This window comes from Narcine bancroftii, chromosome 14 (genome assembly GCF_036971445.1).
Source record: "Narcine bancroftii isolate sNarBan1 chromosome 14, sNarBan1.hap1, whole genome shotgun sequence".
Classification (NCBI taxonomy): Eukaryota; Metazoa; Chordata; class Chondrichthyes; order Torpediniformes; family Narcinidae; genus Narcine; species Narcine bancroftii.
The window spans coordinates 13,221,022-13,234,231 of record NC_091482.1 but is presented as its reverse complement, the minus strand read 5'-3'; the positions used below and the strand labels follow the sequence as shown (position 1 = coordinate 13,234,231).

At 42.0% G+C, this 13,210-nt stretch overlaps 2 protein-coding genes across 2 annotated transcripts in view; one reads left to right on the top strand and one right to left on the bottom strand.

Annotated features, from left to right (window-relative positions):
* ankrd13b (ankyrin repeat domain 13B) overlaps window positions 1-13,210 on the bottom strand; it is a 234,888-nt gene that overhangs the window by 88,737 nt on the left and 132,941 nt on the right. Inside the window, exons 2-4 of the mRNA XM_069911666.1 lie at window positions 12,981-13,116; window positions 5,135-5,259; window positions 2,893-2,938 (exon numbers count right to left, since the gene is read on the bottom strand). Coding sequence (XP_069767767.1) covers window positions 2,893-2,938; window positions 5,135-5,259; window positions 12,981-13,116 — 307 coding nt within the window. The remainder of the gene's footprint in view (window positions 1-2,892; window positions 2,939-5,134; window positions 5,260-12,980; window positions 13,117-13,210) is intronic.
* On the top strand, window positions 10,716-11,389 carry LOC138749797 (centrin-2-like). Its single transcript, XM_069911667.1, has one exon. The coding sequence runs from the start codon at window positions 10,833-10,835 to the stop codon at window positions 11,343-11,345; it is 513 nt and encodes a 170-aa protein (XP_069767768.1). The 5' UTR covers window positions 10,716-10,832; the 3' UTR covers window positions 11,346-11,389.

Below are 13,210 nucleotides of genomic sequence, written 5' to 3'. Positions count from 1 at the left end.
TTTTCATTGAAGAAAGTTTTTGCACTCTCACTAGGATTCAAACCATTAGTCCAAATGGCAACCTTGATAAAGGGCCCCGTCTTCAAACAGTGACTGGCCATTTCTATCCACGGGCACTGCCTGTTCTTTGGGATCCCTCCTGCTTCTCTTTGTTCACTCAAAATTCCAGCAGCTGATTTCCTCGTCCATTTTCTCTCCAGATCCATGTAAAAGAACCTACGGTATTGTTTTACACAATAGCAGGGAAATTATTCCTTGCCCATCATCTTCTGATTTATTTAGACATACAGCACAGTAACAGGCCATTTTGCCCACAAGCCCATGCTGTCCAATTTACCCCCAATTAAACTACACCTCCAGTAAGATTTTGAACAGGGCGAGGAAACCGGATCCCCCTTGAGAAATCCACGCAGACGTGGGGAGAAGGTACAAACTCCTGACAGACAGAGCTGGATTCAAACCCCCAGTCGGGCTCCGATCGCTGGCGCTGTAATGCCGTTGTGCTAACTGCTACTCCAACAATGCAGCCCTTATTCTGTAGTCAACATCAATGTGTTCGATTATCTGTCTGTCATCGTGTATTATTTGTGGATCCATTTGCAGTCATTTTATTTGCTGTATTGCCATACTTTGAATGTAAATACCTTTGGCAATCTCAAGGTCTTCAAAGAGTAAATTCTTTTATTTGAAGGGGAGTCATCAGGGGTAAAAAAAAATTTTACCCAGAGAGTTGTGGATGCCTGGATTGCCTTGCCAGGGATGGTGGTGGAGGCTGAAACCTTAGAGGCATTTAAGAGATGCTTAGACAAGCACATGGATGGAAGAAAAATAAACGGTTATGGGATAAGGGAGGGTTTAGTACTTTGTTCAAGGAATATATGGGTCAGCAGAACAGTGAGGGTCGAAGGGCCTATATTGTGCTGTAGTGTTCTATGTTTGACTCTCAGAGTGCTGGAATGTGTTAATTTTCATTGTTGATTGTAAATAGTCAAAGGTTTTCCTGTGCAGATTTTTGTTAGCAATTCCACGTGTGCCCAGAGGAGGCAGCATTCTTCCACCTGTGCATCAATGTCATCCATCAAATGTGGCTCCTGCCTCCTTTGAACAGCATTTTGGATTGCTGCAGTAGCATTAATGTAATCAAAGCAGGAACAACCAAATAAGATTAGGTTGATTGGTTTGGAGAGGGTGAAGGGGAGATGTAATAGGGAGGTACCACGGTGAGCAGAAACCAGACAACTTAGGACTGTTCCTAGGAGGTGAAACAGTTATATTTTTTAAGACACAATTTGTGTGATTTTACCGGCCTGAAGAAAGTCCGACATCTAGGCATTGGTCGTTCACACACGAATGAATAAACTCGAAATCTCAGTTTCGGGCAGCATACTGGAAGTGCGGTAATTAAAGAGACGTGACTTGCAACGCACGTCATCAATCCGTGCTATTCATTAGCCTGTTGTTCACAGAATGCCTGCGGTTAACTTTAGACTTTAGGAAATTTACTAGGGATCTAGGAGGCAAAACATCAGAACGGGAATGGTACCCGATCCAACCTTTTTACACAGCATGCGTTCCTGGGAAAATTTCCTGGAACACAGCGGCTACGTAAAAAACATAAATGATGATTAAAATCAATGAAGGGGTGTGGGAGGGCTAAACAATTTGTCATAGTCATAATCTAAACCAGTGGTCTAATGCAGCCATTCTCAATGGGGGCCACAACACATTTAAAGAGGGGCCAATGGACAGAAATCATTTTTGATGTTATTTATGTAGTCAGTAGGAGAGAAGTACCAAAGAAACCAACTAAACCTGACTGGTCCACAGGGAAGGAGCCTATAAACTTTAAGCAGAGACCTAAGGGGAGGGGGGTGGGGGGGGGGTCACAGCCAAAAAAAGGTTGTGAATGGTTGTTCTAATGTATCCATGCTGGCCGAAAAACAAAGTGACTTTAGTTTAATCCCATCCCCCAGGTTTCAGTATCTAGCCTGGTGAATTGTGGCTGTCAGAATGTTTATACAGGATTTTAAATGTAAAGGGGGCTCCTGCCTCTCTTAACTTTTAATTCAGACCTTCTCATGACTACACAATCACCGACACAAAGGGAGAACACCACCCTGCCAAGAAGGAAAAGCCTGGAAGAGGACCCTACAGGGTAGGATTCCACAGCAGGGGACCAGTGAGTGGATCAGTAGCCAAAGAACTCATAACAGACAGCAGGCTGCTAGAAACTGACTCATGTGAACTAGGATCTGGACTGGAATTTATGAGGGCGCTGATGGCAAGCTGGGCTTCCTAGTTGTACCAGAGGTTTGAAACCAATGAGGGAGGACTTAAATGCCTGCAGCTCAGATTCACTGCTGGGACAAACAGGAGGCCGTGTGGCCAAGGAAGTTAGGGGAGCGCAGGAGCCAGTGGCATCAGAGGATGTGGAGGGATCCATGGGCACTCGAAGCCTCTGAAGGGATTCTCATTGGCTTCACTTTCTCCTCTTTATGGGCAAGCACATTTTGTGCATTTACAGGCAGCAGAATTTCGAGGAAGCTAAATCAATTTTAAAATAGTTGACACTTCAAACTGGCAAAGTTGTTTATTAAACAAGAGGATGTGCAGAGGTGTGGGAGCTTTTTTTTGGTTCTGTCTAGTTTGAAATGTGTTGTTTTGCATCAGCATTACAGTGTAACTATTGCTTTAAATTATATTTCAACATAAACAGTGCAAGAAAATAGGAGAAAGTGAGGTCGTGCTTGTGGTTCAGTGTCCATTCAGGAATCTGAGGGGAGAAGCAAAGAAGCTGTCCTTTTGCCATTGAGTAGCAATTCATATTTTAGTGAAAATTGGAATCCTGCAAATCTCCTCAAAGCAAAGCTGACTGTATTGTATTGAACTTACCCCAACTCGTAAACTCCCATTTCATTTCAACATAAAAGTCTTGTGCCTGTTGGAAACAAAAGGGCTGAAAGTTAGGGTGATGTTTCTTATTACAATAAAGAAACTTTATTGACTAATAGATTTATTAACTAAGCAAACAGCCTTAAGGGCAGAACATATACATGCCAGTCCTCATGTGGAGGCACCCATCTTGAATCTACCCAAGATGCAACAGCATTCCCCAGATGCTACACACTCTGTCTCCGCCTCCCCCTGGTGGTAGCGCTCTGTCACTACAGTTAGGGGGGTCCGTTTGTTGAAACACTGAATCACAGTTTCGGAGAGATTTTGGACAAAGGGCGTTCACTCTTCAGGCAAGGTGATTCAAAATGCAGGGTCTTCATGCACATCTAGAGTGGGCTGAATGGCTAGTTTAATAATCAATACTGGTGTTATTATGTTAATATCCCATAAAGTGTGAATATGTAAGTTTATCCCATAAAGCCTCTACTTTCCAGCGGGATCAAATTAGTTGTGAACACTGGTCAGGCCAGCTACTACACAGAGCAACCTCTCTCCATGCTGAGGGATGTACTAAGGCCTGATGTAGCCAATGGGGAGATTTTGTGTGGAGGGACCCCAGTTTAGGGTCCTTCTGAGACTGGTGGGGAAGCCCCTCAGACAACTGAAGGGGGAGTAACCAGGGGGGCCATATTAGTGGCAATTAACAGTTAACATTGCAGAGTACAGTACTGACCTATGCATAGGAATGTTACACAAAAAACATGAAAAGATTTTGCACTGCTTTTTATTGTTTATAATGTTTACTTTTGAGAAAGAAAATCTCCTCCATTGACTCTGAATACACTCCCCACAGTAAAGCATTTAATATATGAAAAAGCCCATCGCACTTTCCCCACCCTCCTCCCATTGGGAAGAAGATGCACAAGATTGAAAAGACACACCACCAGATTTCCAAGGGCCGCCTCTTCCCCAGAGTTATTAAACCATCGAAAATAACTATTTTAACTCAACTTTTTCTCCATTACCCAAAACTCCATAATTTTGCATTATCTTAAGTATGAGTAGACTTGCCTGGGTATTACACAAAATAAAGTTTCTCACAAGACAATAAAACAATTTAATACCTTAAAAAATTCCATCTTGATAAATGTTTTATTGAAATTAATCACTACACCCATTCACTGTTCACTTTGCACTGCTTAATTTTCCTTTCTTTCCTGCAACAGTTTTATTAAATTTAATTTTTAAATTAGATACATCACGTTAACAGATGCTTCTGGTCCGCGAGCGCTTGCCACCAATAAACCAATTAACCAACAAAACCCCTTACGTTTTTGGAGGGTAGGAAGAAACTGGAGCATCAGAAGGAAATCCATGTAGATCACGGAGAGAATGTACAAACTCCTTACTGACAGTGACGGATTTGAACCCAGGTCTTGCTAACTGCTACGCCAACTGTGCCATTCTTTCAGAAGTGTTGTGATTTCCAAATCTGTGGACTTATTTTCATTAAATTCTTACATCATATTTTTTTCAATCGCCCCACTTTCTCCAGAGGTGACCTGAACCCAGATCATTATTAATATCTGTAGATAGAAGGCCCAAGATTTGAGGCTTCTGGTGACAAAGTTCCTCCAAGGTTTCACAAGGATCACAAAGTATAAGGAATTATTTGTGCCTAAAATAGAAAAATGATGTTGCTTTTGCTCCGTACCCGTTAATCTCTATTAAAGTACTATGGGCGGCACGTTTAATGCAACGCTATTGCAGTGCCAGTGACCTTCGTTCAAATCTGCCATTGTCGGCAAGGAGTTTGTATGTTCTCCCTGTGTCCATGTGAGTTTCCTCTGGGTGTTTTCGTTTCCTCCCACCTTTCAAAACCTGCGGGGTGGGGTGGGGGGCATAGGTGAATTTGAGTATTGGGGTTCATGGGGCCTACTGCAGGGGCCTGTTATCATATTGTATGTATGCATGTATGTACTTTACACTTTTGTACTGTCTGACTTGTACCTTACACACACACACACACACACACATTTATATATAAAATATGAGCTGTCTAACTAGTCTGCTCACAAAGCAACCAATAAACTTGAACTCTGAGCACCATATGATCATCAACTACATCAATGTACACCCAAGGGAAGATTATATCCATGATCTCTTTTTCTTCATACTACAAATTCCAAGGACAAGCCTTAATGTCAACAGGAAGTTATGACGCAGATAGCTGCTTTACCTGGCGGAGCTTCTCCAAAAGGCATGGGATCCCTGATAGTCGTTTAATAGATCTTTGGTAATCACGGTAACGAAGAACCAGTTGCACTAACTCCAGGTCACCTGTACTTACGGCTTCCTGAAGACCTGTGGGTCAAAGAGCATGAACCCATGTAAAACAAACATGACTTCATCAGGTGGGGTGTGATTTTGCATATTTATTCAGATTTTTATAGTAGTCTTCACAAGATGCCAGAATGTAGGACTTGGTTTCATAAAATTCATAGAAAAGACTAATGTTCCTGTCACTAAAGCAATTCCATCCCTGTTTACTGTACACACCGAGCAGAATATGCAAGGAATTATTGACAGAGGAAAACCTTGATCTATAAATGGTTTTTTTTGGATTGAAAAGGCATGATTTGATTTTGATTTTTCCATTATTAGAAATAACCACATGACAACATGAGAGGTAATTACAACCCTACAATGCAAGTAATTTAAAGTGAGAAAAGGAACAGAAATCAATGGCGTCTGCAGAACTTCCTTCATTTAATTGCAAAAGTCAAATTAAAGATCCAGAAATAATAATTTTAATGTGGACCACAAAATAACTTGCAAAATATCTGGTGAGCTATCAAATCCTTCCACGCGTCCTGAATTATTGACAGATATAATTATAAAGTCACATCCAATTCATATATTTATTCTGATTACACAAAATGCAATCTTATTACTGTGGTGCGCTGTTTGACAGAATCAGACACACACAAGGTAAAGACTGAACAACAGGCTTTAATCCACAAAAACCTCCACAGAGCCAGGCTGGCTGTGGCTGCAGCAACTCAGTGTGAGGCCTCGGGAGGCCGGCACAAGCTTATATCCCGGAGGGTGATTGACACCTGACCGGGTGGGGCTTGATCCATTCAGGGCGACTGATTGGCAGCCGGCCAGGTGTTGTCCTGTTCCCCTTAAACTCCTGGAGGTACAGAGGTTGCCCCCTGCAGTAGGCCAGCGGAACACTCCTGGAGGTATAGAGGTTGCCCCCTGCAGTAGGCTGGTGGTACACTCCTGGAGGTACAGAGGTTTCCCCCTGCAGTAGGCCGGTGGTACATTCCTGGAGGTACAGAGGTTGCTCCCTGCAGTAGGCCAGCAGAACACTCCTGGAGGTACAAAGGTTGCCCCCTGCAGTAGGCCAGCGGAACACTCCTGGAGGTATAGAGGTTGCCCCCTGCAGTAGGCCAGCGGAACACTCCTGGAGGTATAGAGGTTGCCCCCTGCAGTAGGCCAGCGGAACACTCCTGGAGGTACAGAGGTTGCCACCTGCAGTAGGCCGGTGGTACATTCCTGGAGGTACAGAGGTTGCCCCCTGCAGTAGGCCAGCGGAACACTCCTGGAGGTACAGAGGTTGCCCCCTGCAGTAGGCCAGCGGAACACTCCTGGAGGTACAGAGGTTGCCACCTGCAGTAGGCCGGTGGTACATTCCTGGAGGTACAGAGGTTGCCCCCTGCAGTAGGCCAGCGGAACACTCCTGGAGGTACAGAGGTTGCCCCCTGCAGTAGGCCAGCGGAACATTCCTGGAGGTACAGAGGTTGCCCCCTGCAGTAGGCCAGCGGAACACTCCTGGAGGTACAGAGGTTGCCCCCTGCAGTAGGCCAGCGGAACACTCCTGGAGGTACAGAGGTTGCCCCCTGCAGTAGGCCAGCGGAACACTCCTGGAGGTACAGAGGTTGCCCCCTGCAGTAGGCCGGTGGTGTACCACCACATTTAGAACAGGTATTAAGCCGAAAAACAAATTTGTTGTTATTATTTTTGTCCTTATTTATCTTCATTCATTCAGAACTAGCAGCACTTGGCCTGTTTAAATCTTCAATATTTCAAAAATAAATCACGTGTAGTATATGAAATGAAGCCAACATAACGAAGGTGGAATGGTTCCAGCCTACTGTCCGAAGATCAAAAGCTAAAAAGAGTGACTTCTAATGAGAGGGATCTTTACGCATCCATTTTGGATTCTCGGAGTAACGCAAGATTTGCAGATGCTGGAATCTTGAGCCAACAATGAGAAGGGGGAGGGACTCAGCAGGGTAGGAGCATTCAGGGAGAGAAATTATGAAGCTTGGCATCTCCCTCAGCTTCTCATTGTTTGTCCTTTTGTATTACTGGAAATATGGTGGCCAATTTTTATTCAATAAGCTGCAGATCATGACCAAAATCATCTGTTTTTACTTGGGGTAAATATTGGATTTCCTCTCCCTTGGCATTCCATCTCACTGGCCCTTTCCATAAAGCCCTGGAACACTTGGACAGCCAAGATGCATAAATCGAGACGCTCTTTATTAACTGCAGTTCAGCGCTCAACACCATCTTCCCCTCAAAACTTATCAGCCAACTCCAACACCTGGGCATCACTGTGCATTTGGATCCCGGATTTCCTCACGTCCAGACCCCAGTCAGTACAGATCGACAAGAACATCTCCTCCTTAGTCTCCATCAGCAGTGGAGCACCACACGGTTGTGTACTTATCTTCCTGCTCGACTCACTTTACATCTCTGACTATGTGGCTGGGTACGACAACAACACTAGATACAAATTTGCTGATGACACCACTTTAGGGGGTGATGAGTCAGCGTACAGGAGGGAGATTAAAAATTTGGCTGAATGGTGTACTAACAACAACCTCTCACCAAATTTCACTGAGACCTAGCAGCTGATCGTAGGCTTCAGGAAAGGAAGACCAGAGGTGCGTATGATCCAGTGGCCATTAGGGGATCAGAGGTGGAGAGGGTGAGCAACTTTAAATTCCTGTGAGTCACCTTCTCTGTGGACCTTTCCTGGACCCAACACACTAATATCATTGTATGAAAGCACATCAGCACCTTTACTTCCTCAGGAGTTTGCAGAGGTTTGATATGTCATTGAAAACCTTGGCAAACCTACAAATGTGTAGTGGAAAGTGTGCCATGGCTGCATCATGGCCCGATATTGGGGGGTCCCAATACCTCTGAACAGAAAGCCTTGCAAAATGTAAGGCTATCACAAACAAAAGCTTCCTCTCCCCCCCCCCCCCACCCCCTCCACCTCACACCACCACTGCCATTGGAGAGCAGCAGCGATGATTAAGGATCCACACCACCCAGGACATGCTCTGTTCCCACTGCTGCCATTGGGAAGGAGGTGCAGGTGCCACAGGATTCGTACCTCCAGGTTCCCCTCAACCATAAAACACCTGAATAGCAGACTCACTCAGAGACTCATTTAAGGACATACTTTTCTCGTTATTTATTATTGAATATTTATATTCCTGTATTTGGGCAGTTTATTTCTTTCTTCATGGATATAATTTACAGTTACCAATAATTAGAAATTCTGCTTGGCCTGCAAGAAAAAAGAATCTCAGGGTGGTATGTGTTGCCATGTATGTATTCTGACAATAAATTTGAACTTTGAAAACAGCACCATGGGATATTTCACATTCCCCTGAGAACATAGCTGGGGCCTCAATTAAACTTCACTTTGAAAGAAGGCACCTGCAGTGTGCAGCGTCCCCTCAGAACTGCACTGAGAGTCTGCCTGGCTCTTCCAGATTGGAGGTAATATAAGCAGGTACTATTTAAAGTAATTTTCTGTGACACCAGAATGTTTGAAGAGGTCTAATGATTTTATTTCTGCAATTATTTACTTGCTGCTCTAAATTTGCACTCACTGTTCTGTGAAAAATGATGCAATTTGTTTCTATATGTCTGATAATTAAAAGTTATTCAGCCATCAGATTTTATTTGATTCATCTTCCTCTTGGCTTAATTACTCCTGAAACCATGCTTTTGGAACATCTGATTGCTCTTACACCAGCCTAACCGTGACAACCATGTCAAATGCACTGCTCTGATCTGCGACGCAGCAGTTTCTTCCAGCGGTATGACTGCTCGCATTTAGCAGGAGGTTACATCCATTCTAACACCGTCCTTTGCGTCGGCAAATGAAAAGCTCCATTCTCAATCTGCTGGATATGTAAACAAAGCCATTAGTTTTAGTGCATTGTAGTTTAGTGGGAGATGCAGTATGAATCCATTGCACCTATCAAACCTAAACAGGGGTGGTGTGAAAAATGTGAGGTTTAATCAGAAATCATTTAATCATTATGGCCATGTGAGGTTTAATCTTTATGGCCATTGGCAAAATCATTCAGAGCACTGATCATAATTATGTAATAAAATAAAATAGGCAGTTGTAAAAGGAGTGACTTTATTACAAATAGTGCAGTATCATTCCCTTTGCAACAGCCAAGTGACTTCAGTGGAGAGTATAACAGCAAACACTGCAACAGATGAAAGGACAGGCTATTTCTCTTGAACCCACGCCGCCAGTGGGAATGCCGGACTAATCTGGCACATTTTTGGTTAAATATTGTAGAGGTACATTCCCAAAATTCTCTATTTGCCCTGATAGCATGGAAAATCACCCTGGCAGCACAGATTCGCCAACTTGGCCTGTTCACGCATTCAGAGTTGAAACAATCCAAATGCAATTTGTTTCAAAATTGCAGCAAATTGCTAGAAATCTACTATTTTTCATTGCTTAAATAAGATTTACCTCCACTGAAACCTAATTTAGTGCATAAATTTAAACATTCTACAGTAAAATGTGACATCTGTGAATTTTAGACTGAAAAAGGCCATCAATTTTTGCACATCATAATGGACATTCTTTGACTATGTGACTACATTTTAGAAGCGTTTAGCTGCTGAATGCAAGGAAATAAGTGCATTAAAAATAGATTGTGAGGGTTCTCCTCAATGACTGTGAATTAGTTTACTGTTATTGATCCTATATTTCCAAAATTGATGAACCCTTCCCTGACCTGATGGCTCTGATGTTGGGCCTCGTGGCAGGAAGTGACATAGTGAAATGACCAGGCACACTTTACATCTATCTAGGGAAGCGCTGCTGCAAGAATGTGTTGCACATTTAAATGGGGTCGTTGAAAGAGGTGTGAAGATAAAACATCATAACAACACACCAAAATGCTAAATGAACTCAGCCCGTTTTTCAGCATCCATATTTGTTACTCTATTCGACAAATTTTTTAAGTTGATCATTAGCGTTTCAATTGTCTTCATTAAATTTATTTTCTAATTCAATTACTCCAACCAATCTGAATAATTGGAATCACCTTGAGTCTGACACATCAGGCCCAAGTCTTTACTGGTGGCAAACATGGATGAAAATTCATTGGATCTTCCCAGGCAAGCTGCATTGTCTGATGCCTGCCACAGGTTACTACTGCCTGATTTGCCATTTAACACATTCATTTCCAGGGAAAGGAGAGATGACAGGTGAAGAAGGGTAATGAGCACCATGTCCTCTGTGGGATAGGCATGCACCAAATCTGGTTGTCAATCATCTGCCCGAGAATGATAGCTGGTTAAGGGAATATGGATATACTTTTGGCTCTTATTTCCAATCAGCTTAACCATGCAGAATAAGGCACCTCCAGTTCTGACTATCTCAATGTACTTCTGTCACATGTGATGGGCACCACATAAACAAGGTAGCACAAGAAGATGTGATATAACAAGTGTTACGTTGACGTCAGAGCGCTGTTGTGTAGTGTGATGATTTGTCTGGGAAACTAAGTGAGAGTTTGTTTACGTTGGAGAAAAGCAGTTGGTAGAAATTACAGCGTTACCGTTTGTTTTAAATAGTTTAATTGTACGCGATGGCTTCTAATTTTAGAAAAACTGTAGGGTCCGCACAACGCAAAATATCTGGGCCGAAACCTGAACTCACAGAAGAACAAAAGCAAGAAATTAGAGAAGCTTTTGATTTGTTTGACACTGATGGCACTGGAACTATTGATGTAAAAGAAATCAAGGTCGCCATGCGCGCCTTGGGGTTTGAACCCAAAAAGGAAGAAATTAGAAAGATGATTTCTGACATTGATAAGGAAGGATCTGGTAGCATCGATTTCAATGACTTCCTAGCTATAATCACTCAGAAAGTGAGTGAGAAAGATTCTAAAGAAGAAATTTTGAAGGCCTTTCGGTTATTTGATGATGATGGCACAGGCAAGATATCATTCAAAAACCTGAAAAGGGTTGCTAAAGAATTAGGGGAAAATCTGACAGATGAAGAATTGCAGGAAATGATAGATGAAGCTGACCGGGATGGTGATGGTGAGATAAATGAACAGGAATTTTTGCGGATTATGAAAAAGACAAGCCTCTATTAATTTCTATAATATTGTTCTAGTGTCCTGAATTAGAGTTAGTTTTGTTTTTATTTCGGTAATAAAGAATGAAAAAAAATTCTTTGAGGCATGTTATATTTTTGTGTTCAGTATCATTTATTTAATATAAACCCCAAAAATATAAATTCAAGCAATTGAAACTTGTTATCCTTCATTTATATCAATTATTTACTGTTGTATCCCTGCCATAGAAAGAAATTTCATCTTCATTTTCTGCGATCCCTGGGGAAATAAATAATTTTGTTGCTATTTCAGAATTTAAGTGGTTAGAATTCTGTAGAAATCATAACTTGAATATCCTGGGGTTGCGTAGGAAACTGCCATTAAGACAGGGAAGAATTGATGGGAATGGAAGAGTAGATCAAGGCACTGAGAAGTTAGTGACTGCTTTGAAATATTGAAAGATGAAAGGAGTCTAGTAATGTCTAGTGATGGGATCTCATTGGATCCGGTGAAAATTGCATCCTTTGGTTTGGAAGGCTGGAGGGGTGGATCAAGGGAACTGGACTTATTTGCATATTTCTAGAGCCACAAGAGGACGATTATCTTTATCTTTTGAATAACCTATGTGACAAAGATCTCCCAGGCTTTTCCAGAAACATCACTGACAAAGCTTTACCATTTATTTCTGGGGAGGATTAGCTGAGGCAACCTTCTCCAGTTAGTGCGACTGCCTCAAAGTAAAGCAGTAAAGAGCCCTGCATTGTCATAAATGTTGGATTTGTTTGTGGTTGATTTAACAAAGTCCAAACCCTGTTTATTATTTAAGCAATATTGTCGCCTCTTGACAAGAATAGTGGGGTGCTTTTATTGCTAAATAGGGGCATTCAACATAAGGCACACTAATACCTATTTTCCTGTCAGTTAACCAAATGAATTGTTTATCTGTGTATTTCTAGACACTTGAATATTGAGTAAAAGGATTCTGCATAGAAATGTGTTTCACCTCCCACAGATAAAAAAAAAGCTCTGCTCCTTCGATCTAGAAAAATCAGTGAATGTATATATGCTAATATTATTGAGAAGACAAATTTTCTTGAGTCTGGCCTAATTATGAGGAAAGGTTAAGTGGATTAAATCATTGCACCTTTGGTTCATCTAATATATGGGTTCATCTGATTCTGCCCTGAGGCTTCCTTTGTGTACATTAGCATTGGAGGTCAATTGAGACATTCTGAACAGTGATAGCAAATCTTTTAAAAAGAACTCCATCTCCCAAACCAAAATATTGTGTTTTTAAGATATTTTTTTTAAAAATAAAGATAATTTTATTTTGCTGCACTAATCCAGCATTCTCTTAACATTTTCTGAAGTTTTTTTTGGCATGTTTAGACATATTGAATTATGTATAAACTATTCAGTTGTGTGTGCAGTGGATGATCTGGTATGCTGTTTCTATTGGGCAATTGTTGGTTGAAGCAGCACTTGATCCACAAGAAATACAGTAAAGATCAAGCACACAATTCTGAGCATGTACATTGCCCAATTCCTGAGGGCGGACAGTATTTATGAGGACCACAAAGAAACAAGTATTCAGATTTTTTTTTAAAATGTAATAATGACTCAGCTGCATTTTCAAAAAGTATTTAATTCTGCCATTTCAGAGCAGGGCATTACCTGTCCATCCATTATGATTCTCTGTTCCAACATCAGCGCCATGCTTCAGCAAGACTTTTGAGCACTCCAGGAATCCGAGAGTAACGGCAAGGTGCAATGGAGTCCGACCACGCGGGTCAAGCTGTTCGATGTCGACCTGCCAATTAAAGGACAGGGTCATCCATATGTTTTTAAACTTTCCCATCCCATTCCCTTGATGAGTATGTCCAGTGTCTCATGCACTGCCAGAT

What these genes read in the sequence shown, in the direction of transcription:
- LOC138749797 (XM_069911667.1), top strand. Translation starts at nt 10,833, where the DNA reads ATGGCTTCTAATTTTAGAAAAACTGTAGGGTCCGCACAACGCAAAATA.